Source organism: Coturnix japonica, chromosome 12 (assembly GCF_054131305.1).
Source record: "Coturnix japonica strain WE chromosome 12, WE-NBRP24, whole genome shotgun sequence".
NCBI classification, from domain to species: Eukaryota; Metazoa; Chordata; class Aves; order Galliformes; family Phasianidae; genus Coturnix; species Coturnix japonica.
Genome location: NC_140674.1, coordinates 11,896,954 through 11,923,585, shown reverse-complemented (window position 1 = coordinate 11,923,585; position 26,632 = coordinate 11,896,954). Strand labels below are relative to the sequence as shown.

Sequence of the window (26,632 nt, the reverse complement as noted above, 5' to 3'; positions counted from 1 at the left end):
GGCAAAAAAAAAAGTCATCCCTTTTCTCCGACTTGTTTATGAAGTGTTGTTACTTTTTCTACACTTCAAAAACATTAGCTAAAAACATTACTGAAAGAGTTTCTTGCCTTGGGGCTATGCAACTTCTGCCTGTGTTTTAAGGCACTTTTATTGAATTTTTAAGCAAATTCTTTTATTTTATGTTTTCTCAGGACAATGCTGTAATCCTGCAAGGAGGAGGGAGATGTCACAGACATATATTGTAAGTTTTGAAGTGCTCTGGGATGGCTCATACTGTTACCTGTCTGAAACCAAATAATAGCAAATTCTTTACCTGCTGGCTGATAATAACTACCTTAGTCATTTGTTATCTTAGTTTATCAGGTAGCTTATTAATTATCAACTGTTAGATTTTTGTGAGCATCCCTTTTGCTCACTGTGCTTGTAAGAAAAGTTATTGTGTTAATAGGAGAAAACATTAAGTCAAAGAGAAATGAAGATTAAAGGAAGCTGTCTTTGGTGCTTCTGTTCTTGGGTTCCTGATGGAAGTGTTGTAGGTCTTGAATATTAGAGTGGGCGTGTGCTCACCAAGCTGCTCTGATGTATCTGAAAACTGGTGATACTTTTTCACTTTGAAAAATCTGGATTTTGGAGTCTGAAGCTGGGTTCCCAAACTGAAACATTTAAATCAGAGGCCCTTGTGTTGGTCAGGGAGTTGCACAGAGGCAGCAAATGGGAAGAAATTTGGACTGTTCACCAAGGAGCAGTTGAACAGCATTGTGTTGGAACGCTATTGATCTTGCTGGCGATTTGGTGACAGTGAGTGGTTTAAGAAAGCTCCTACTCGAATACTTAAGCCAGAATAGTCAGATGTGTTTCCAGAGCAATGTTTAAACACTGGGATTCTGTGTTTTGAAAGCAGATGATCCAGACCCACCCCAATACTCGATGTTACGTCCTGTCTCATGGACTCCTACAGAAGCACTAAAACCATGGCACACAAAGGCACCACAGGACTCCCACCATCATCAGAGCTTTCCGCCTGCCTCTGGCTCTAGCTGTCAGAACCGCTTCAGCTGAAATCAAGGTAAGGAATCAGCAGCATTAAATACTACAGGACAAAGGCATAAACTAGCTTAGTAACCCTGGGCAACATGGATGTTTGCTGACTGACAGTGTGAATGACAGCCCAGTTGTCAGTCTAAAATATCATCCTCTAATCATTCCAGATGTCACCCGACAAGATGATGGCTACTAAAAAGGGGAATAATTTGGGAAAACTCATAAAGCCCATTATCTCCTGCTGAAACCATTTCTCTTTGCCATTTCTGAAGTCTCTACAAAATAGATCCAGAATCCCATATGTAGCACGCGACTGCTTTATTAAGAGAGCACTTAGAACTGCACAGTGCTGCATTGCATTCCTGGGGAAACCTGGCTGCGAGATATGTCACTTCTTCACAAGGTGATTGTGGTCTTGACAGGTGATTCCAATCTGCCCATGCAGCAAAGGAGAAATATTTCACCTGTTCCAAAATACAACAGGAAGCAAAAGGCTATTGATGCAGTTGCTCACGCACAGCCTGGGAAATCAGAGAGAGAGGCATCAAAGTGCTGTTTCTGGCTAGGATTCTTATTAATATTTTTTCCCCTTAATAAAGAAAGAAACATCTGAAGGCGTTGTTAAGACATTTCAATTCTTGCTTCATTTATTCAATTGCATTTTAATTTCAAAATGAAAGCTATATTCTAAAGTTCTGTCTGAAGGGAAGGATATACATAAAGGGAAAATAACAAATAAAATGAGAGAATCTCTTTCCAAAAGGGGGGCAAAACATAGCAGAGATGTGGAAGAGGGGAAGGCAGGAAAGAAAGGGAGAAAATTACGTCTGGGTCTCAGTCTGATGTTTTGCAGGGATAGCTTGAAATACTGAAGTCAGAATATGGTTTGTTAAGAGAAAACTGTAATGAACTCTGAACTACTTCATTGTAATTGTCTATATTAATGAAATAAATTAGATCTGACGGACTTTTATTGATCAGTATCTAGAAGGAGATTCCAGCCAGAAAATTTTCTGTCTCATTCATGTCAACTATCTCAAAGAAATGCAATGAAATAGAACTGCCAAAGTCTGGCAAAGAGAGGAAAAGCAATTTTAGAGCAACTGTTAAACATCTATGTTGAGTGGCTGTATTGGGCCCAGTTCTGCCATTTGCACTCATACTGGCTAATAACTGTCTCTGATTAATTGCAATTAATGCAGTGGAATCACTTATATAGTAATAAAAATTGGGAATAATAAAGGCACAAGGATGTAGTAATTTGTTGTAGTAATTTCAGATTGCTTGCTACCTACCTGAGCAGTTCTGACATAGGCATTGTTATTATGTGGAGGCATGGAAGAATTCAACCTAGAAAATGCAGATTTTCTTTTTTTCAGTTGTATTTCTATTAGTATACCCTGAAAATAGTTTGTTTCTGAGCTGATGTACATAAAATCATTTGAAACTCTGAGCATTGTCCAGCTCTATCATGATGAGAAATCTGAAACATCAGGCTGATGAGAAATAAAAATAAACAACAAATGTTGAAAAAAATATCTGCAAGGGACTGAAAAGCCATTTTAGACAGTTGATTATTAAATTTATTGCTAGACACTGCTAAAAAAGATTGTGGAAATAATGCTGTTATATTTCTTCTTGGAAGGTCATGCCCTTAACTATGAGTTTGTTTCTGTTAATCTGTCTCTGTGTGTTGTGCATTGAACAGGTTGATGTGCATACCACTAGGTATATAAATTACATCTGCCTGTGCTTCTGCAGGATCAATGCTCAGCCTTCTACATATGAAGAGATAAGATGTAAATAATAATAATTTTAAAAATCACAACTGAAATAATGATGACTAAAAGTACATTGCAGTTAGTTATGCCTTGGGGCTGTGCAGCTAAACCTATGTAATCTTTAGATCAACCCTTGGTGGCTGAGCAGTCGCATGGGGCTTTGTGGTTCCTTCTCTGGAGTTGGAAACTTCTCTCTGGCCCTAGAGCAAGCACAGTGCAGTGAATGCTACTCTGAAGCATTTCCTCATCCTCTTTCTTCTCACTCATAACCATCTCCATTTTTGTCCCCTGCTATACTGGTGACAGGTTTGTAAGCATAAAGAGAGGGTCATGAGTGATTTACTGGCCTGACAGCAACCTCTGCTGAAGGAAGACTCAAACATGATGCATAGTGGTGTCTGGGAAAGATACAGCCAGGCAAAGAGATCTCCAAGTATAAGCTGGGTTCCTCTGCTTTTCCCATATTCCTGCCCCTGGCCAGTGCTGGAGGCAGTACTCTGCTTGAGAGACCTTTAGTCTCATCCAGCCTGGTTGTTCTTATGCTAAAACTTTCATGTGCTTTGATTTTTCTTCTGTTTTCTCTTGATAAGTTGATTTCTAAAGGATAAAAGGGCCGGAAGAAAGTTTCTGATCTCTTTTTACACTTCTGTAGTTCTTATTCTACAGTCTGTTCACTGCCTAGAAGGAAGAAAGAAAATGTAGATGATGAGAACAAATATTGTGGCATCCCTACTTGCCTGAAGCTGGTAATCTAGCCAGACACCATCTCAGACTTACACCCCAGTTTTCCCAGTAATTTCAGCAGCATTTCCTGTAACTTTGGCTCATGGATGTCAGAACTAATGAAGAGCTGTGAGAAATGAGTTGGCAACCTGCGGTCTGTCTTCATTTTTCCAGAACCTTGGAAATTTTATCCAAGTTTCCCATAAAATGAGGTTTCTGTAGAACAAGTTGGAGAGAAAATGTTTTGCAGGTTCTCTGCTAAAAATCTATTTTAGAGAGTTCCTTTCTGACCCTGAAAAGAAATTTGCCAATGCTTTCTTATGTTGTATTTTTTGTAGGAATTCTCAGATATGCCAGGAAAGAATTATTGCAGCATTGTACATATTCCCCACAGTTGTGTGCTTAGAACTTCCTAGTTTGGGCCCTGTGGAGGCATATTCATTTCTATTCACTTATTGACTCTGTGAAGCTGAAATTAATCTAATCCTTACTATCTATTTGAATAAAATTAAGTTCAGATCTGACAAAATAATTGCATTTATTTTTATGTATCTTAATTTCCACCTATTTGTTTAAGTACAGTGCTCCTCTGTGAAGTTTGGACAGGAACGTACTTAAATGAGTTACTAACTTAAGTCTGAAGCATGGATCAATTTCTATACTCTAAGGGTTATTTTTAAAAGCATTAATTGTTTGTTGTTTTTTTTTTCAGTATTACATCATTGCAATCCTCATTTTAAGAATAAGCAAGTGCTTTGACTACTTGATAGCTCCTTTTGTATTATATTTTATATTTAAAGGTTAAAGTATGTCTTGATGAAAAAGTATTTGCCTTTATCTGTCCATTGCCATACTCTCAATTGCTTCAGATAAGAAAAACCTTTCTTTTTTGGCTGCATTTTTTCATTTCTCAGAACTAAACTTTGCTGTAGTTTGCACCATATGTCACTTTTGAATTACGTATTAAAGTCAGGTTTAAGTTTTGGCCTATCTTTATATTATTTTACAAGGAGAGGGATTTTACGTGCTAAAATTCATTCTGTTAGAACACAGCTTTTAGAAAAAAAAAGACTAAAGTAGCCGAGTCTATACTTTATGTCTCCTTGAAACGTATTCTGTTTTATAAGGGTTTATGTAATTTTACATAATTCTTTTGGCAGGAATGTTTATTACCCAGCTGTGTGAAATTATTAACGTACCTCTCAGGCTGCATTTTCAAAGAACAGTAATATATATATATATATATATATAAATATCCTTGAGGATCTACTGTATATTCTATTTTTATTAGAGACCCTCATTCCACATCAATAAAAGGATGACTCAATATGTTTACTTAAGAAGTCTTTGACATCCTCCTGAGAATGTTTTGATAGAATGGCATACATTTGGTTACAATTAGTAAGCCAAACAATTTGCCATTGTTATCTCACTGTGTTTGTCTAAAGCCTGTAAGGAGCTTTCAAAAAATATCCATCTCCATGTTTCAGTTAATTGACTGCATGTTCAGCAGCATTATTCTGTTTTATGAAACTCCCTGTCCTTTTAGTTTAATCATAGAGATTTGAAACTAAGGCATGTGCTAGAAAGCAAAAGGGAATACTGGCACGGCTGAGCATAAGGATATATTGTACTTCTATAAAGGTTAATATTCCCACGTGTGGGAAAAAAATACTGATGTGTTCCTGCTACTTCTGAGTGCAAGATGTTGTACCCGAGGGCTGAAAATAATAGTTGCTGGTATGAAAGTATTCACCAATATCAACAACAGATGAATGCTCTTGGAGCCCACTGAAAGCTGAGTTAATCATATTTTAGCTTATTATTTGAACTTGACCTCTGTTTGGTATAATAAATAGTAGTGACTTAAGTTTATTCAAACTTTGTTTGCAATGTAATTAAAGGATTCAAATCTCAATCAGATACCTCTGCTATGTTGTAACTTGTTTGTTTTTTGCCATTTTATGTGTAATTTATGATTTCACTTTTTTTTTTTTTTAATGTATATTAGTTAAAATACATCTTTCTCTGCTGAATATTTTACCTGTTAAACAGGTACTGAAAAGTCTTGCCTAAGATAATTATATGGATTTTTTGACAGAAGACATATCTTGATAAGTACATCCCATGTTGCCACCAATTGTTTGGTAGTTACTTGATTAAGGTGGCTGTAATGTGAATTAGTGATCGTGTTGCAGAAGTTCTCTGTGTAATTATCACTCACTGGAATCACTGCAGTGCTGATTTTAGGCCTGATAATAAGACCTGGTGGGTTGTGTTTGTTTTCTTTCACTTTATTGGGCAAACTGCTGATCACAATTCCTGTAACTGTAGCTTAAAGTTTTCTTTGGTGGCAAACAAATGCAAAACTTGTAGTGCAGTTCCACTTGATAAGCCTGTGTCCTTGTGTGCCTCCTGCATCCCTTCCTTGGCAGGCTGGTAGAGTCATGCTACTTTTGGTAGGATTGGTCAGTATTGAACTGAATAGTTGCCTTTTGAATTATATCTTAAATAAAGCAATCCTTGAAAAGGCCTGCTAGGTTTTGGATGGGTGCACAGGAAGAAAAGGGTAAGAAATAAATTCCTCCTGCAGTGTGCATCTGGAGAAGGGGCAGTACATAGAGTGGTCTCCGCAGATGACAACTCCGCTCCCTCAGTAGGGTGGTAACTGGTGGACTTGAACAGAATTGTCCCCTGTTACTTCCCTGCTCCTCTCTGCCCTGCAAAGTGTTGCAGCAGTACAGGAGACACTCAGTGTCATGGGTCTCTCCGCCACTGGCACAACTTACCCCTTAGCCAACTGGGCACATACACTTCTGTGTGATAAAACCACACTGCCCAGTGCCTCCAAAATAGGAACTGAAAGTTTGGTTCCTTCAGTATACGTCAATGACAAATTCACTCCTTTTCATTTCCTTGTCTTCATAGCTGACCTATGTCAGTTTGTATTCTCAAAGTGAAATTTAAATTCAATTTAGCTCACTACTGAGTTACTGTGGAGTGAACTGGAAGCCAGTTGGAATGTTTGTTCAAGGGGTTAACTTAACCTTCTCCAAGGTTGTAACTAACAATGGAAGATCAAAAGCTTTTCCAAACTCTCACAGCTTTTACAGTTTTTAGTCAATGTCTTCCCTCTGTAAAGAAAGCCTGTTTAATGTACTTAAACTCATGGTACAAATGATTCTTTTTTGTCTCTAATCGTAGGCATAATTTGTCTGGTGTTTCAGTTCTTTAGATTTATGCAGTAGCTATGTTTGTCAAAGTATTTGGCACCGGTGACGTCATCTTTGTTGAAATGCTGGATGGCGTGATGAGTCCCAGATGTTAATGCACACTGAGAGATGAGAAAGGATAAAATCCAAAGAGCAACACTAACAGCTATGGAGGTAATGAAAGGTGATTTTATTTTCTTCTAGTGTTCAAATATAATTATTTGTATTTGTTTGATATTTGTTTGTATAAATAATCAGTTAGGGACTGAAAACTCTGCATGTGCAGACTAAGATGAGAATTTGGGTGAATGCTGAATGAAGGATTTGACTTCATGATTGCACTATTTCCTTTGTGTTGTTTTCTCGATCTCTTACATTTTGCATGAGTAGATTATAATATATGCAGAATATGTGTACTGAGAATGAAATGTGCCTCTAACTGAACTGCCAGGATTTAATGTGTCTTTTGGATAATGGTCATGCATGGTTATGTCAGCACATCATGTTTTCTAACGTACTATAACATGACATGCCCACAAAACCAAGAGTTACGTTTCCTAATGACATATCATTTCTGCAAAATGCAAAAAGGATGTGACTTGTGAAGAATCAGGCTCGGAAATGAAAAAAAAAAAAAACAAACAAAACCAAACAACAAAAAAAGTATTTTATAATGCAATTACTCTGTGCGCAATTTTTCTGCCTCCAAAAGTAGTTTTCATGAATGTATGCTTTAGGTGCTTTGAGGCGAAAAACAATCATAACAGTACGTAAGCATTGTTTCCTGTTAACTGCATGTATACCCAAGTGTTTCATGTTGCATGCTTATGGTAAAGTAAGCATTAACAAATAATGTTCACCTTGAACATCCTCAGCAGTGCGTAAGATTCACCCGATCAATATTTTCAAGGAATATCAGGATTTACTTTCATACACACAGTGAATGCTTCCTTATGAGCATTTTGGTTTCTGGGTACTAGTCTGCGTCACAGCAGATTCCCATAGCCACAGTTAAAAATTTGGCTTGGAAAATGATTGTCTGGTTTTAGAAGCTGTTTTCTTAATTTACTGAGTAGTCCTTCAGGTCTCACAGATGTTAAGACAAATGGTATTAAGGCCACAGAGAGAGAAAGAAACATTATAGCTTTCATATTGGAGGACTGTATCCTATGAACATGAACAATCAGTTGGATGTATACAATGCACGCCACTGCCTTCTCTTAAAGGACTTCACATTAAAAAAATAATAATAATAATAATACAGAAATGCATCAAAATATGTGTCATTGTTACAGCTCTTCTTAAGAGACCATTCTTCATTTGTTGAGTTGGGTTGAAATTTTTGAATGTATGACATTAGTGCCGGTATAATTCCATTAAAACAGACTGAGATTTTATCAACTGAAATCAAGGGGAAAAACATTAAACTACAGTTATGTATGCAAAAGTTCCTAGGGCTGTGTGTACACAGTGTAGTGTGAACACATTTCTAAGTCAGGACTATTTGGGCCTCGGAGATGTTTGATCTGATTCCAAAACAAAGCAATGATACAAATCTCTGGCTTGCTTGTGTTTATTACAAGCAGCCATCATGCTTTTACACCATTGGGATTTGCAGAGTAGCTCAAAGAGGGTGTGGGAAGCTGTCCATCTTCCACTGAGGAAGTGGTGGAAAACTCTAAAAGAATGCATGTTTCTAAAACATGAAAGTGAGAGAATTAATAAGTGAGGTTTGTGGTGTTGGTGGTGCAGTTGATGCTGTGCCATTCATCTGCAGTCAGATGGCACTGATGCTACTAAGTACATGGGGTTTATTTTGGAAGTATTTCAGTTTCTCTCGCATTTGCTTTCAGATTGCTTGGTAATTTGGTAATAAATACTAAAAACGATCAATTTACATTTTCTTTTCTGTTTACAGGAGTGCACTCGCTTTACATTCTGGAGCTGATGGATGAATACGTAGTTTTTTTCCAAGGCATCCCTAAGCTGTTAAACCTTCCAGGTAAGTCTTTCAGATACCCTTAACAAAATCAGCCTATCTACAAGATTTTGCTAGATTTCATTTTCGAAATGCTTATGTCATTTCAGACTCTAATTCACAGTTCTGAAAGAAGCTTGGATGCTCAGATATTAGATCTCCCTGACCTTCAAAGGGACATCTAAGCATTTATGGTCAGACACTGAATGTAACAGGAGCCCAGTAGGATTTTTTTTTATTTTTTTTTTTTGTAGTGCTTCATCACCTCAGTCCCTTTGAAATCACTTTAAACATTTTCCTTCAATTTAAAAAATGGGGCATGGAGTTCTAAATCACATGTGTACTTATGAAAATATTACCTGTAATTTATTTATACCTTGTAACTACCCCAGGAAAAATGTGTGTTGTGGATGGAGTGCTTTAGTAGAAAGTGTGTTCTATGAGTTTGGGGACAAATCTTATTTTTTTGTCACTAATGTGCCATTTTAGTCGTTATTTGCTGAGCTGTATCATTAGAAATCTAGGTCACGTAGGCCGTGCTTGAATTACATATCAGATGACCCAAATGTTTAAGGCAAGCTGGTGTAATTCAGCATCATTTTAAGCAATTTATGCCACTGAAGATCAACTCCCTCAAAGTCCTGCATCTTTCTGAGTGGAATTACTTCACCTTCTCAAGTCTTTTCTTACATCTTCTCATATTAGTCAGGACCCCCTGCCATCCCGTCCCTGGCTTATCTGACTGGCTGGAGCTACTGATGCAATTACTGTCTCCACATACAGTCTTTTATTAGTTTTAAAACCTGAAACACAAACATACCTGTTATAGATAACGTGTGGAAATACTGAAGGAGAAAATTGCAGGGGAAAAAAAGCAAAGAAAACTTTGCTGAAGGGCGAGCCAAAGGTACCTGTTTGTTGTATATATTTGGGATAATACAGTGCCTTGTCATGTAATAAAATACCACACAGCATAATACGTTTTTGCATGATTAGTGTTATTTGTTGAACAATTAAAATGCATGCAGAGTAGCCGGCTTTGACAGATGTGCTTTCCATTTTTCTTTTTTATTTTCCATCCAGTGCCTAGAAGACACTCACTTTCCTTTCTATTCTTAATGCCTGAAAGCTGTTCTGGTACAAACCAACAAATGTGTACTAGAGTGATTAAAAGTCATCTTCAGATCTATTGATCACACCCCCAACAAGGTCATGCAGGGCCATTGCATTATGTGCCAAAACCATGTTATCAAACTCTCCACTAGTGCAGCCTTAGTGCAGTGGCTTTTCTTTGGTTTTGTTTAAAGTACATAGAAAATCATTTGCTAGAAGCCCTGCATGTGATGTTGAGCACAGGTTTTGCAGCTGTCTGTGTAATTCTGAGAGAGGTGGAAAAAGTGATGACTTGTGCTCTATACTACCCGAGTCTGATTTATTTATTTATTTATTTTCTGGTCTAAGGTCACCTTACGTTTGTAGATCTTGAAGAACTGTCATGAATATTTATGATGGCATAAAAAAAAAAAAATCAAGCGGCTGCAAATTGTTTACAACATTTTTAAGTATATGAAACCAGCTTCTACTGCAAAGCAAATACATCTGTTAGAATTGGACTAAAACTGACAGCTCTGGTTCTGCCTTTTCTTCAGTGGACCTGAAAATTGGGAAATCACAATTTTTAAATCACTAATGAGTGCCATCAAGATGAAAGGTAAAAGCTCGATAAAGGTACCAAATTAATCATTCTAAAGATTGTACGGGGAGATACTTTAATCACAAATTAATTTGAAATAGACAAAACTTTGTGGATAATTCCCTATTACAGAATTGTAGTCCCATATAAAATGTTATCAGTTTCTGCTTTTCCTTGCCTTTGGAAAAACAAATTCTTCCATAGCACAGCTGCTCAGTTAAGCATATTTGAAAAAGTGTACATTAGAACTCTACTGCACAGTCATGATTTACAGTCTGCCACTGACTTAGTAGCTAGCTGGAAAAGTACACCGAGAGAAATAGCAGTATCTTTAGGCAGAAGTAATCAATTCTAAATTTTGGCACTGGTGGTAATATGGTACTTAGGTTGCATTTATAGCGTAAGGACCCCAAAACATTTGGGTCTGTTCAAACTGGAGGAATAATGTGTGTGCTTCAGATGAGACACTTTGCCTGAAATAAATATCTTGCATGAAAGGGAAAACTGTTCATCTGTTAAGACTATGATGATTTTTGAACTTTCCCTTGCCAAACATTGCAATCAGCAACAGTGGTGACAGCAGCCTCAGCCTGCAGCTCTATGAGGGGTCACAAGTCACATTGCAGACACTTGCGTACCACTTGTGGTATGTGGACTGCAACTCGGGAATGCCTGTGTTGGAGCTCTTAATCCATTTAGATATAACTGCGCTAATAAATAAAGGATCCGATTTAGAGACTACAGTTTCATTTTACCCCTCTTTAGGAGGTTTCATATTTTCTGTATTTGGTTTCTCCAGTTCTTCCTACCAGTTGAATGCTACTTGCACTGTCATTCAGTATTTCATTGAAATCCATTCGACTCAGGAAGCATATAGGATTTCAGGGTATTCCTGAGTTGTGTTTTAAATATAATTCAAAGATCTGTATGGTAAGAAGGCTCACTCTGCTTTGTAGGAGTATCTTTCCCAAATGCCATGTAGTTTACTGTGCTTAATTAGCTGAACAATAAACTCCCTATGTTTTCATTCATCCTTCTCTCTCTCCTTTTTATTTTTTTTTCTTTTTTTCCTTCTTCCCTATTTTTTTTTTAATTTTTCTTGCTTTCTTTCTTTCCTTTTTCTTTTCCTTTATTTCTTTTCTTTTTCTGCTGTCCAGCATTATACACTGTCACAGACTATCAGTCTCTGTACAGCACAGCATTACAATTCAGTGAGGCTCCTACAACCAGCATGCAGGACTTCATCAGAAGGCAAAATGCTATTCTGAGAGGATAATAACGATGAGAAATTCTTTTAATAAGGACCATTTTTAAATGTTAAGGATGACTTGTTTTAATTGAAGGAGAGGAAAGGAGCTCCTACCAAGAGTCAAAGAGATCCCCTAGAGCTCTCTGAAGTCTTCAAATTGTCTAGCATAGAAAAGCCCAAGAATAAGCCATGAACAGTGGCTGTGAACAACATCCAACCATCTTACTATAAATTTCATCTGGCAAGGTTATTCTCATCTGCAGTTGAAAATCAGGCCTTAGCTTAAATAAGATACGTGACTATCCTAGTAACTGCAGACAAATCAGGAGAGACTAATTTGATGGACCCAACTTGTCCTGGATTTGTGTAAGCAGGGATGCAGAACAATTGCCATTCAAACCATTCTTTTCAATCTACTATACAATATCCACCTGTTCTGACAGACAGCAGGAACTTATGCCACAAATACAGGCTACTACCGTGTCAGCAGCAGGTGTATGGCAGCAACAACTAATCAAATCAGCTGAATCGGAGGTGTGAATCACATTGCACTTCTGTGCAATGAAAATGAGCAGAAGTGGAAGAGCTAAATGGCTGAGATTTTTTTGTTTTGTTTTGCTTTTAAGAACTTGTTTTTTAAAAAGGAAAAAAGTAATGAGGAATTCAAATTTAAATGACACATCATCCTTGTTGCAAAAGGGAGAGATAGGTGCAGGAGACTCATTTTTAATCATTTCAAAAAAGCAAAGTACAGGTTTTGATTTTACTAAAGAAGTAAATGCAAAAGAACTCTTGTCTGTACCATATGACTCATGATGCTTCTTTACCAGGCTTAAAGAGAATTGAACTTGAGTAATAGCACCATTAGAGCTCTTTACCAGGAGGCAATTCCTGTGGTTTCACTGGGTCCAGCTGCTGATGACTCACAGAGGAAGTGGTGGAGATTAGGTGCACAGGGAAAAAATCAGAACAGCTCAGAAATAAAGCAAATCAACCAAGCATTACCTTTTGTGCACAACAGAACAATGGCTTAACAACTAAGGTTCAAAATGATCCGTCTTATTCCCCTCATTTGTGCTATTCCTGTTGGAAAGACCACCAGGAAACATGTGATCCACTGTGGAATACACACTGTAATCCATGGAACATCTCAATTAATATTCCCTCTTGACTACAGATAGAACAATACATAGCATCAAGCAGTTTAATCTCCGGCAATAATGCCTTTTGTAAGATCAAGATGTCTTTCCCTTGAATTAAGTTTTAAGCAAGGGTTTTGAAAATTAGTTAGGTATTCTGCATAATGTATAGTGGTGGCTGGAGGTTCCATAAGTGGTAGCTAGGTAAAATTGCATAGAAATGAGCTGCTTGTCATTAATAATGTTGCCATCAGTCATTTCTCCTTTTGCAAACTGACGTTGGGTTCCCTTTAGAAGAGAGTTAATCCTCCAACAGGCTTTGCTACGAGATAAAGTATCTCAGATTGTATGAAATTTAAAATGCTGCCTCTAATATTCACCTCTGCGCTACAGAGAAAATATGTCCCAGCAGCAAAACATTAAAATAGCTAATTTGAAAGGGTAGATGAAGAGGAAGACGTTCTGGATCTTGATTAAATTACTGAAGTACAGTAGTAGTGCTGCTGTTGTCTTACATCACTACAGACTCAGTTGCAGAGCTCAGGGAATGTCTGCTTCAAGGAAATTGCAATTTTGGGGGACTATAAACATTTTGGGGAGGAATCCTATCTGAGTTGCTATAGATCGATTAAGTAACTTACTGCAAAATCCTGAGACTATTTTGATCACATTAGACTATTTCTTTTAAAAATATTTGAAAAGAATGATGTTCAGACAGCACTGTGGGAGAAGATTATTGCAAATTTTGCCAGATCAGCAATTTATCCTTGTTTTTAAGAAGGAATTGGCATAGAATTTAATTTATGTTCCACTTTTTATTTCCTGTAAGAATTGCAGAGGTAAGATCAGCTGGTGATTATATACAGAGATGCATTTTATAAATATTCGCTTTAGTAATTAATGTAAAATGATGCACAATCCTCTCTTCAGAATATTAAGTAATGCACTGTACCTCACATGTTTACCACCAGCTGGCATTTTGAACTGTACAAGGTGACTGCATGGCACTGGTACATGGCCTCTTCAACCACACTGCCCTCAGCCTCACTTGTGCTTCAGTGTTAGAAATAAACACTTAACAATATTGGCAAGGAGAAAGTTGCTCATGCTGGTATTTTCCTGCATGGAAATTCAGTTCATGTCCTGTGAGTTCCCTAGATGGTACAGCTCTGCTACATGCATGAAACAATGAAGATTGCTTAATCACAGAACTGTAGAATTGTTGAGGTTGGAAAAGACTATTAGGATCATCATTTGGTCCAACCATCAACGTATCCCTACAATGCCCACTAAACTATGTCCCTCATTTGAGTCAGGAGCACACTACATACATGCCTGGGGTATAGCTAGTAAGGGGCTCAGGTGTGGCACAGCAGGCAACAACACGATGGGTAGCCAGGATGAGCACAGAGGGCTGCCAAGGCTGTCCCAGGTGGTAAACTAGAGTACTGTGAGCTTTGGAGCGAGGTATCAAATTCCTCATCCCTGCACAGACCCACATGGTCTTCATGCTCACAGAAACACATAGATGGAGCAGGTCCGTTACTTTACTTTCCTCTATTCAAAGTCAGCTATTTTATGATGAAATATTTCCATTCATTTACTCTAGCATAATTCTTTGGCACATATGTGAAGATGAAAAGGATAAGACTTTATTCCTAGCAGTATGTTAATTATGGATTCTGAATGGGGAAAAAAGGGGTAAAATGAAGTTAATATGGATTAGAAATTGTTTATTTGATACCGTTGTACTATCCCTTTAAGATATGTTAATATGAACTGGCTGTCAATACAACATCACTTAGTTGGTTTTCATCTGGACCTTAGAGCACAACAAAATTATTAGTACATAAATCTCTACTAATTTACTCTAGATTATGATTCTTTCATCAACATGCACATATAAATTATACCATTAATCATAATGATTTCTTTCAGTATTCATGTGGATGAAATATGTAATTTCATGGGAATCCCACTGTAATTTAGCGTGAATTAATGTCCACTTATTGAAAAGCACTACCTACATTGATATTTCTAGAAGAAAGAAACAACAGTCATGATGCATTTTAAACTACAGCCTAAATGACCAGCGTGATGGTAAACAACCACCAAAGGAACATCACTGCAGGTAAAAGAAAGTTATCTTAAAGGCAGTTTGTTTCAAAGTTCATTAGAACAGATGGCAGCCTGGCTTCTATGAGCATGGAAAGCACATGTGAGTGAGTGAGGGAACTTCTCTTTCCTCCCTGCCCTAGGGGAAGAATGGTGTGAATATGCAGTGAGGGGAGAACAGAAGCAGAGGTGCATTCCTACAAGCTCAAGAAAGCAGTGCAAAGCCATCTGCTGCTTCTTTTTGATGGAGTGTCTGAATGGACAACACTTTCTAATTGGCCTCAACGGTAACTTTCACTGAGAGAAGCAGCACTGTCTATCCACTTTTCTCTAGGCAGTATTTTAGCAATGGATTGCGTGTTTGGAGATAGTTGACCCAAAGATTCAGCAGGTGGAGAACCTGTGGATGGGATGAGTTGGCCTTAGTTTTCCTGACCTAATAAATGCAGCTTTCTCCTTAAGAAGTGCTGTGCCCTTTCTGGAGGTGAAGTAGGATATCACTTAATCTAGCTATCAAATATATAAATGGAACATACATATATACATATGCATGCTTCATAAGTGAGACAGTGAGGGGGAAAAAAGGAACTTCTGACTATAACAAAAGATTCATTAGGAAAAATGAACTAATCAGTGCTCTCCAAGGAGAAATTCATTCTGTTTAGGAGGCTGTACCCTCTGCTGCTGCACATACTTAATATAATTTATATTATTATTTAAATCACTGTGTAAATTTTAGATACTTTTAAAAATCAAGTTAATGGACCATACTTTACTGCTTAACATCATTTATATCAAGAATTAGTGGCTGTGGAGATAATATATGTGAACACAGTGGAGAAAATACAAACAAGCAAATATCATAAAACTCATGTGTAGCGTGGATTTGAAATACAAGCACAAAACTGAGCCCTTGGGAAAGTTCAGTGTTGTGTGGTACAGACTTGAAGCAGTGTGCACTCTGTGTTTTAATATAAGGTGTTCTTAAAATGGCTTTTAAGGTCAGGGGATTCATCCTCACACTGACCTCCCAGGGCAAAGCATTTCTTCCACTAGGAAGTGTCTCCCTCTCCTTGCTTTGGATACAAAGACAGTCAAGAATACAGCGGAGCCTTCTCATAGCCTTGAGTGAAAGTAAAGAAGGCAAATTAGGGAATTCTTGGGAGAGCACAGGCACCTGTAAGGACTTCTTAGGAGCTGAAGAAAGGAGATGAGGTGCTTTAAACAGGCACAGACTAGAAACAAAGAGAAAAAGAAGCAGAGAAAGATAAGAACCTGAAAGAGTGAGAGAATTCTGGTGGCTGAGATAAATTCAGGGCCTTCTGCTGTGGGCTCATTAAAAGACAGAAAATATTCCCTAAAAATGCCTTACCCGTACCAGGCAATAAAACAGCTGTGCAATATTGCATCCTTCGGGTTAGCTGTGCTGTATTTCATTCCTCTGTGCGCTTGTAGCTGAGAAATGTTGACAGGAAGCTCAGTTTGTGAAGCTTTGACACACAGTCTTTCACAGCCCCAAATTCCTGTCAATGTCACATTGCAGCCTGTGTCACCGGAGGGAGCATGGTGCAGACAGGACAGCATGGTGTCACAGCACAGTGCCACAGCAGCCTCAGGGGAGGTGAGCATCAGGTGGGCAGCATGCAGGACCACAGTTAGCACTCACTTCTAAGTAAGTTATTAACTGTACTTGTCTAAATTATTTTATGACTTTTCTGATAGAGCACAGGCTCAAATCTAAGGAATCTGGGTAGAGTGAGTGCATTATAGCCCATGGAGTATGTTATGGTACAAAAGACTGGGAGGGGAGGAGTGCCCCAATAGCACTGATCACAGATCCCAAAGCTGAGCAGTGAGCCTTGTGAAGAGAAGGTGGGAAGGTTTCTTCAGGTTTGTGCATTACTTTCTGATCAGTTTCTGCATGCTATTCCATAGTGTGGTCTTTAGTGAGAAAAACAGTTTGGAGCTGAGAACTCTTGTTTTGGCATCTGGTGACTCAGGCCTAAACTCATCTGTCTTTCATATTCCCTCATTTGCAGTCTGTTTTCTTTCTGCCTGGCGAGTGAACTTTCTGCTCTGCGAAAGAAGTTGTGAGTTATTTTCCTCTGGTAAATGAAGCTCCAGGCGTGGATCCCTTGCTGCTGCCACAGTGCAAAGGATAAAAAAGTAAGCTTCTATTAGCAAAGACAAACTTGGGCCTCTGACATCTTACAGCAAGCCCTGACAAAGTAGCTACGGTGAAAGCCCAATTTTAAATAAAGCAGAATTCATGGGCCACATATTGCCATCTCCTCTTTGCATTCACTAAACTTATGTTCTGCCAGAGGAAGAAAGCTATTTTACCTGTGTACAGGCCAAATAATTTCCCATCGTTTTCTTTTCTTCTCTTTGGCAAAAGCAAATCATATTTTGTGAGGCAGTTTGTAACCTACAAAGCTACTTCATTCTTGAATATGATGTTGGATAAAACCGTTTTCCTTTCAAAAGAAAAACTAAAAATGATGTTTTGATCTGTTCATTTCAGGTAACAGTAATTATCTAAATGATTACTGTGCCCAAATTATTAGTTGCTGCCTAAATGGCTGCTTGTATTGTTAGGTCACCTGGCACTTCTGTATGAGTATTTTTATATTTTTGTTGCCTAGACATAAATGATTGTCATTCCTGATGAATTCACAAACTGCTGCCTCAGATGCTCTCTATGCATCATCTGTGTATTACTCAGGCTCTGAAGCTAAGCAGGTAGATTGCTCACAGCAACACATTTCATCCATGTCCTTTGGTTTTGGATGCAGCACGTACATCCAGCTGTCCAGGAGCACCTCCATTACCCAGTGTTGTGGTACAGCAAATAGCATTCTGGCCTCGATGTTCAAGCAGTAGATTAGTGACAGCAGTAGGCAGACAACTTTTGTCCCCAGGGAATGTTAGAAATCTAGAGCTAGAAATAGATGGATTAACTGAAATGCAGCCCAACCTCTGATCTGCATTATTGCCTCTCTTCTTTATCTCACAAGGGAAGCAGAGATAAAGAGTGATAGACACTGATAATGATGGAAGTCCGTGATAATACACCGAAGTGATAAACTTCTTTGTGGCCCTCATTGTGCCCAGTTGTCTTCAGCTGGTTATGAGCTCTAGCCTCAAGCTATTTACACCATGATCAGGCTAGTAATTAGCAAAATGTTTAATATAATATAGAAGCAATTAGGAGGTGATAACATGCAATTAAGATGTGTTTTCAGATTAAAGATTTTATAGTGCTCTCTTTCTTGAAAAGATAAAGTGCCTATCTCAAAATGTCAAACTGCAGTGATTTAATCTGAGTTATTTTCAATTAATATGCATGTATTCTTGCGATGTGTTCACCGTTGTTATTGACATTGATAAATTAAGCTCATCCCAGCAGAATTTATCCTTGAGTCGCTCTATATTTCCTGAATGTCAGTTCTTTATTCGTATTTTTTTATGCCTACAAGCTGTGCATGATCTAACTCTAAGTCCCTTGATTCATCCCTGGGATTACAGTAATGTGTCAGTCTGAGTGGAACAATAATCTGAAAGGGCATTGTTATAAATAGTGTGTTAGAATATAATTGTTTGTCATGTCGTTTCTCCCCTTTAAATCCCTCAGAGTCCTGTTTAAGTAATTTAGACAGCTAGAATGACAAGAGTCTTGAGACTTCACTTATAGAGTTGTCCAACCAGTCTTCAGCCTACTCTGTCTTTTGAGACTGTCTCATCTGCGAAGTAGGAAGTGCAAACAACAGATGAGTTCTGACTACACTGTGGATTTGTTATTAGATTTTACTCAGGCCAATTATAGAACAATGTAAAAGCTCCTGATTCTAATTTTGTCCTGGCTAGTCAATAGAAGTGTGTAAACAATAGGTACGAGGGTATTTCCTGTCATTACTGTGGAAGTTACAATCGCCAAGCATTGCAGTTCATATACTGGTGTTCAGCATCTGAAGGAGAGGATGTATTTTTAATTAATTATTTTTTTATATAAATTTTCTAATCATATGGAAAACAGCATCTGAGGCAGGAAAGACAGATAATTCTCTGAATGGAGTCAGCTTTTTACCAGTCATTTCCAAGGAAAAATTACTAGAAATGACATTTTCCCATTAGATCATCCAGTACAGATTCTGGATAATACAAAACTTTAATTTGTGACACGTTTTTCTGGTCATCAGTCTGGCCTTTCAGATCTTTTAAACTGTTCCAAGCAATGAGGTGTCCAGACATCAAAGAAATTGCATACAGCGCGTTTCAGATGGTTTTTTTCAATGTAACTGTACTTTCTTTTTCAGCTAGATATTGTCCCCCATATGATAATGCTAATACTTTTTAAATATTTGTATTTATCTTTTCTTTTGCTCTTTCTTGCACTCATTTAGAGATATTGTTTGTATATGGTTGCAAAAAGGTAAGTTAGCTGACAGTCATTGCTCAGCAAGACAGACTGTATTTGGTTTTGTGCCATCCAACCATGATTAAACTCTGTTGAGACCGTGGTTCTAGTAAAGTAAGATGATACAGCTCTTCACTTCAGCTTATGCTGACTGCTCAATGGCTGTTAGTGTGCAGTCAGCCACCCCAGTTCTTTTCAGGACTGTTAGAGCACAATGAAATATTGTCATTTGACAGTCCATGAGTCATTCTTGGTCAAACTGTGCATACTTGATTCTTGCCTATGAATAAATATAGCGTCTCTCAAGTATGTCACTAATGACAGGATGAAATGATGCTCTTGAATGTTATCTGTAAATGTTTCACTGTCCTGTCTTCCACCTTTATTTAAAAGATGAGCAGGCCATTTAAAAGATGAGCAAGAACAAACAATGTGATTAAAGGGAGCTACCAAAAGCTGTACAAGTGTCACCTGCCACCACTGCTCATTACACAGATTAAGCTGTCAACTTTTAATTTCTGGACAATTTGAGAGGGGGTACGTGAAGACCTGAAAAGAAGGGTTTATTTTGCTAAAAGGAAAAAGAGAATTGTTGTTAAGAACCTCTGCTGAAATGCACTGGTAAGTAGGTAAATATCTCACTGTCACTGTCCCAACAGGAAATCACACTCTAGGAGTGAGATTTGTTTTATTTATATTTATGACTCGACCCATCAGTACTGAGATCAGATAGAAAGCATTATATTGAAGCTGGCAATTCCTAATAGCCTGGCTTGGATCAGTATCAGGGATGTGATGAGTTATGTCCTGTATTTGGAAAAAGTCTTGAATGATAAGCAATTATGATATTTCCTTCTTCTGTCTGATGAGGTAATTCAGTGAGAACAGCTTTGCTTGGTGGAACACAGGTATGGGTGCAGCGCTCAGGGGTATGGTTTTGTCCTCATTGCCCTCAGGCTGGAACTGGCTGTGGAGGATTCTGCAGAGAGGAGAGCAGATGGGATGGATATCCCAGCCTGATACAGCCTAGGTGCTCCAGCCAGCCTCCTGGTGGAGTTGGTCATCTGGACTCTGGCAGGTGAGGCTTTGGGTGGGATTCCTTGTATACTGGGACAGTGGTGGGAATGCCAGAATCTGTTTTTTGGCAAAGAACACTTCATGTCTTGCTGAAGCTCAGAAAAGCCTCTGACTTACTGTTTCCTTTCCCAAATAATTAATGTGGGAGTCCAGAAGTGCTAAAGGAGGTAGTAAGTGAGGGTGGAAAAATACAGGATAGGATTGAAAAATAAAAGCAATATAAAATATAACGAAATACATCAGAAACACAAATGTACTAATGCAACTGGGATATCAACTAAGAGAGGTACTTCTACACTGGATTTGCCTCTAGCTACAATTATAGTACCATTTGTGCTGTATATTTTTGTTTAATATTTTTCTTTTGCAGGCACTCCATCAGTGTCATATACAGAGCTTACTGAATTATGCTACTCACATATTTAATAACAAATAATCCTTCCAGGAACTATTATGGATTTAAGTGTGATTATAGTAAGGATATCCGATAGCTAGTTTAACTTATACAAATACCAATTTTGCAGGGCTGCAGACTTAATTATACTGTAGCATAGATATGTATCAGTTTTAGTTGTGCTTCCAACAACTTAACTTGGTTTAGTGGTTTGTTGTAGCTACAGTAATGGGAGGATGGTTGGACTAGATGATCTTGTAGGCCATTTCCAACCTTGTGATTCTATGATTCTATGAACTTCTTTTACTTTCGACCAGAAATGATGTGCATTACAGAATTTTTTCAAATGCTGTGTGTGATTATTACTACATTACCCCTGCACAACTGAGATAGGAAATAATGTTAAGAGTGTACCAAAGTGAGCTGCTGCTTCTCTGGGTTAACTTCTACCTTAGTGAAATTAGAATCATGTTCAATACTTTATGCAAAGTTTCTTTCTTTTGTGACATAGCAGGAAAATTTTAAATTTCCACTTGATCAGCAGTGTCTGCTGGTAAAAGAAGAGATGGCGTTCTTTTCCTCTTCTGTTTGTTTCTCTGTTTCTGCATTTATGTAATGCACATTTAAGGAAAGAGGAAAACAGATTTTTGCAGTGCTACCTTTGAACCTTAGAGTTGCTTTACAACACTTACTGCATTACTAACAAGCCACAGGTGTACACTACAGGAGCGGGTGAAAATGTAATTGAGGGGTATGATGACAGTTAATTGTCCATAATGTATTTATCCCAAGATGCACTTACGCATCTGTTATATATTTAGGTATTTGTTACTAGTAGCTTTGGTGATACTTAAGCAGAGGGGCATCTATATCTAAAAGACAATAAAAAAGGAAAATGCTATCAAGGGGCTCTAAAGTGGCAAGACAAAGAAAGTTCGTCTCTTTTTCGCTGTCTCTGAAATGAATAGGTCTATTTACTTCAATGGGATTTTTTTTTTCTACATATGCCATATTAAGGTTTGAGTACAAAACACTTGACACTGTTTCTGGGTGTACTATGTGGCTGAATTACATGACTACCTGCAAATATTTCAGTAGAGAGGTATTTTGATATTTGCCCTTCTAGTACGGTTTCTTCTCTGCTTCAGCTAATTGTTGTTCTACAACGGTTATGCACAATAGATTTAAGTAGTGTCTATTCACCCACTGACACACAGAGGATTTCTGTGTGGGAGTAACTCACAGACTTCCCCTCCTCTTTACTGCCTCCCTCCATGCATGCCTTAGGAATAGATGTGATAATTAGTCATCTACTTTTATCTATATTTGTATGCCATCCAGAAATTTAAGAGAAGTGCGTCAAGTCGCTGTGTCAAAGAAGTGTCCTGAATCCAAAGCATGGTGGCACAGCTCAGATGACTTAGGGAGATTAACCATTTTCTGGGCCTGCTTCTACTCTCTGTGAAGGCAACAACAAAATTCCCATGAGGGTCAGCTGGGAGAAGAACCAAGCCTCAAAAAATGAGGTTATTTCTTTTTGAGTTCACTCAGCGGGAGTCACGCAATTGAAACTAAACTGTGTATCTTTAAAATCCAGCATAGATCAGGTTAGTAACAACATAATTTCAGGGCAGCGGTGGGTTCTGAGCAAACACTCGGTGATAGCTCATGCATTCCAAAGCTGATGATGTAGACAGACAGACAAGCTTTATGAGACACCATAGCAGAGACGGGATCCTAGCCTCGTTCTGTAGTGCATTATGTTACTTAAAAATTTAACTTTGCCATCACAGCTCATCTTGCCATGGAACTGGTGCTGCATTCTGATTTGCTCGACTCCCACGAAGCATTACCAGCATCTTGTAAGGGGGACATCAGTCCAACTTTATATAAGATCAGGGCCTCTGTAACCACATTATCTTAAAAGCGCAGAGCTCAGTTCATATCAGAAACTGTTTGCTACATTTGAAACTGGCTAAACATTAGCATCTTAGAAATATTATCTGAAGTTGCTGAACACTGATATTAACCTACTGCATGCTTGGAGTGCTATGATAAAAATTCAGTTGCTGTGGTAATTGTTATATTATGTTCAGAAAAGTGCCAAGAATATAATTGCTTGCAAAATGACTGCAGTTCAGCTTTAATCTACATGGCAAAATTGTTTACTAAAATTAAAAATAAAAAATAATAATCTGAATTTTTGCATAAACAAATATACTTAAAAGTAGACTCTTTATTCAAATTTAAACATCAAAACTATGCCTATACTTTATTAACCAGACACTATTTGTAACACCTACTGCTGGTTAAAAGCAAAAAGCACGTAATACCCAAGAAACCCCAACAAAAAACAAAACCCCAAAACACAACAAACCCAAAACCACCAGAGGATGATTTCCTTAAGAATGTTCTCTCAGGTATGTTCAGAATATTAATGAGGGCCATCTATTTCTGTAGGATAATAACAATGTCCAAGAACTGAATAGAATCTGTGACCTGTGAAAGGGCCATTCACATGCTTTAGTCTGCCTTAGCGCATTCCTTAACAAGTGAACATAGACCTTTTTCATAGTCATCCTAAATGTTTCAACTGTGTGTTTCATGGTTTGGTTCTTGTGTCTCCAAAACACATAGCTTTTTTTTCTTTCTTTTCTTTCTTTCTTCTTTTTTTTTTTTTTCTTTTTTCTTTGGTCTAGTGGGAAGTATTCCATGCTCTCCTCATTTAAATGCTTATGTCTTTATGGTTATTTTTACTGCCATACCTATGGGGCTTCTTACTATATTGCCTGTAGCTGAAAGAGATTTTAAAGGAATGAAATTTATTCTGTTTAAATCTTCAGGGGCATACAACAATATCTTAAACAATTAGCAATAATTAAAAAGCATCCATTCAAACTGTGTGAAAAGCAAATAGATTTAATTTAAATACAGTAGTCAGGAGTAAAGATTTTTTTCATCAAAACCAGGACAGGTCTTCCCCTCTCCCCCCACTGCTTTTATTTTAGGAACTTTTCAGCCAGTACTTTTCTGAAGTGTTCCATCTGTAGTTTGGCAGCTTCCAACATGTGAGATGAGTTTGTTGGTGCAGGGTATTTCCCAGGGAGTTTGTGCCAGGGATTACCAAAGCGTCCACAGAGCTGATGCAGATACATTTACTGGTTGCTGGAGCTGAGGCCAAAGGTGGACAGACTTAGAAAACTAAGAGTCTGATCTGTTAAATGTGACTTAGTCTGTGTTAGGATGGTGGCTGCAGCACAGTAGTTTAATGGATAGACAGTAAAATATATTCCTGTAATAATAATTATTATAACAAGCAGTACAGTGTCCTTAGAAATATTCTAAGGTCTTGCAAACAGTTTTCTTATCAGTCTGTGATTGTTAATGATTGCTGTAGCAATTCTGCTTTGACACAGGGCTGTTTGTGGGCTCAGTGATCCTTGCTCATGATATGTGTCAGGAGCAGTTTCTATGGCTACTGGTCACCAGCAATGGTGGAAAGTACCTTTAGGTGGGATACCAGAAACTTGCTGTGGTCTGGTCTCAGCCAATGTTCCTTCCTGAGGCAGATCTAATCTGTCTCTCATTTGTTCTAATGCGCAATTAGAAATGTGAAGTCACATGTCAGATGTAGTTGGGACCTTTTATTTTGTACTCTTAGGACCGACGTAGGGTATTTGTGCAGTCCTTTGCTTTCCTGCACACTTCCCTTTCTTTCTCTGTTCAAAATCATGTCTAAATTCCTGTGCTGTAATCACCATAACACAGACTTTTAGATACAAACTGCAGAGGTCTTACTTGCATATCATAGCAAGGTTCTTATAAACAGTTGGATTTGGGTATTCTTTGTTTGTTTGTTTTTTAATTCAGCTGAAAATGTCTTTATTTGATTAATGTGGCATTTTTTTTTCCAACTTGGAAGCTGAGAGTATTTTCATAAAAGGATGAAAGGGGAAGGGATGAATTCTAGACAGTTTGTTGTAAGTGCCAAATAAAGTGGCATCTATCTACACGACCAAAATTTCTAACAGTGCCTTGCGTCCACTAGAAAATGCTTAAGAGCCCACAAATAGAAAAAGGTTAAAAACTAGTGACCTAAATAATTGGTTCAGTTTTCAAGAGTGCTGAGCACCCAACTGTTCTCATTGATTATAAACAGATGATGATAACGAGTAACAGCATCCGTAGTTGATGAAAGGCGTCTTTTCTGGGGAACTTGTCCACAGATGCTTAGAAGAAGGATGCATCTAATACAAGTCTTTGATAAGGAGGAACATTTCTCCCTTGGTTGTCTATTTTGTATGCATAGCGTACATAAATATTTTTGCTTTTACACTATCTTATTTTTCCTTAGAACTCACTTCAGAATTGAACTGCAGCAGATATGAGAAAGCATAAGACGAGATCTTAGTTTCATTTGTTGGTTGTATGCTGCTTCATGCTTCAGTCCTTAAACTGCTTTCATATTCACTGTTGCTGTTTGACCACCTCTTTTAAACACAGTAAATTCAACATCCTATGATACAGAGGAGTTAGAAAAATATGTGAGTGATCTGCTAAATTTCATACCAGCTTTAGATCTTTTTTGGTTTCTACATCTAACACTTTGTGTTTTGATTCTGTGTTATTGTGGTAAACATATAAGAATTGTGTAGTTTACTGGGAGAAAAATTGTGCAAAGTGTTACAGAAGAAAATTCAATCCTGCATTTTAATTGGTAATTCTGGGCAGGCTTCTTAAAGTTTTTGTCTTTGATGTTGTCATTCATATACTTTGAATCTCTGAGTTTTTAGAACTTTGTCTTAATTAATCTTTTGACAGTTTCTAGAAGATTGATATTGGCAGTGAATTTTATTGGCCTTGTTATGAAATACTTGTAATTGACAATAATCTAAGCTGAAAATATATGAAAACCTCTAGATTGAAAGGCTCATCATTCTATTCAAAATATTTGTGTTCTACAAAATAATAGCCTTGGTCCATTTTGTCAAATTCAATACTGCTCTGATCTGTGGGTATTCTGGGTAGCCGTATCATACCACTTGTCAACCATCATCCGATCTTCTTCCCAAAGGATGTTTTTCAACACTTTTCATTCTGAGTGAGCGCATTATGCTGTAATAACAACATTAGCTGAGACCAGTTTTGGTCACAGAGAAATGAAACCATCTGATCAGTACCCTACCAGTAGAGGATTTATCCAAGAATTTGATTAAAGCAGTAATCTGCTGTCAGGCGGATTTAAAGGCATTGAACTAAACCCCTTCCTCTGAAATTTGCCAGACCGCAGCTTAAAAACAGATATCCTAGTCTTAATATTTTGGGAGATTTATAGTCATTATACTAGTACTCTACCGGATGCTAAGTGTGTCTACAAGAGCAACGCTGAGCATAGCCCATAGCTCTCTTACTTGCTCTCTACACCCTGTACACAATGACTGGTGAAGGGGAATAGGGTCTTGAAAAAATAGATGCTCAGTTAGTGAGGAGTCCTCGTGTCTATCAAGTGAATGAAGCCATGCTATGGGTGGGGGCAGCAGCCATCATTCAGGTACTGCATTGACTCACCTCACCTTCTGCTCACTCTAATGACACTCACATGCACTTAAAGCTATCAGTTTCACATTGTAACTTCATTGTAAAGAGCAATTGTTTAATAAATACATACGATCATCCTCTCCTCTCAGAAGAGGGAGCCAGAAAGCCAAACTCAGGGAATCCTGAGGGCTATAGAAATAAGAAGGCTGCTGAGAACACACACATGCAAATGGCAAATTTGATTACAACGATGGGCTGTCTGCTTTGCAGCTCCT

The 26,632-nt window shown here is 37.9% G+C and overlaps 1 protein-coding gene across 1 annotated transcript in view; it reads left to right on the top strand.

Annotated features, from left to right (window-relative positions):
- Positions 1-26,632, top strand: part of LOC107318292 (uncharacterized) — a 163,425-nt gene that overhangs the window by 56,557 nt on the left and 80,236 nt on the right. The window contains exons 7-10 of the mRNA XM_085513561.1: positions 192-241; positions 902-1,066; positions 6,750-6,931; positions 8,676-8,759. Coding sequence (XP_085369687.1) covers positions 8,705-8,759 — 55 coding nt within the window. The 5' untranslated portion in view covers positions 192-241; positions 902-1,066; positions 6,750-6,931; positions 8,676-8,704. The remainder of the gene's footprint in view (positions 1-191; positions 242-901; positions 1,067-6,749; positions 6,932-8,675; positions 8,760-26,632) is intronic.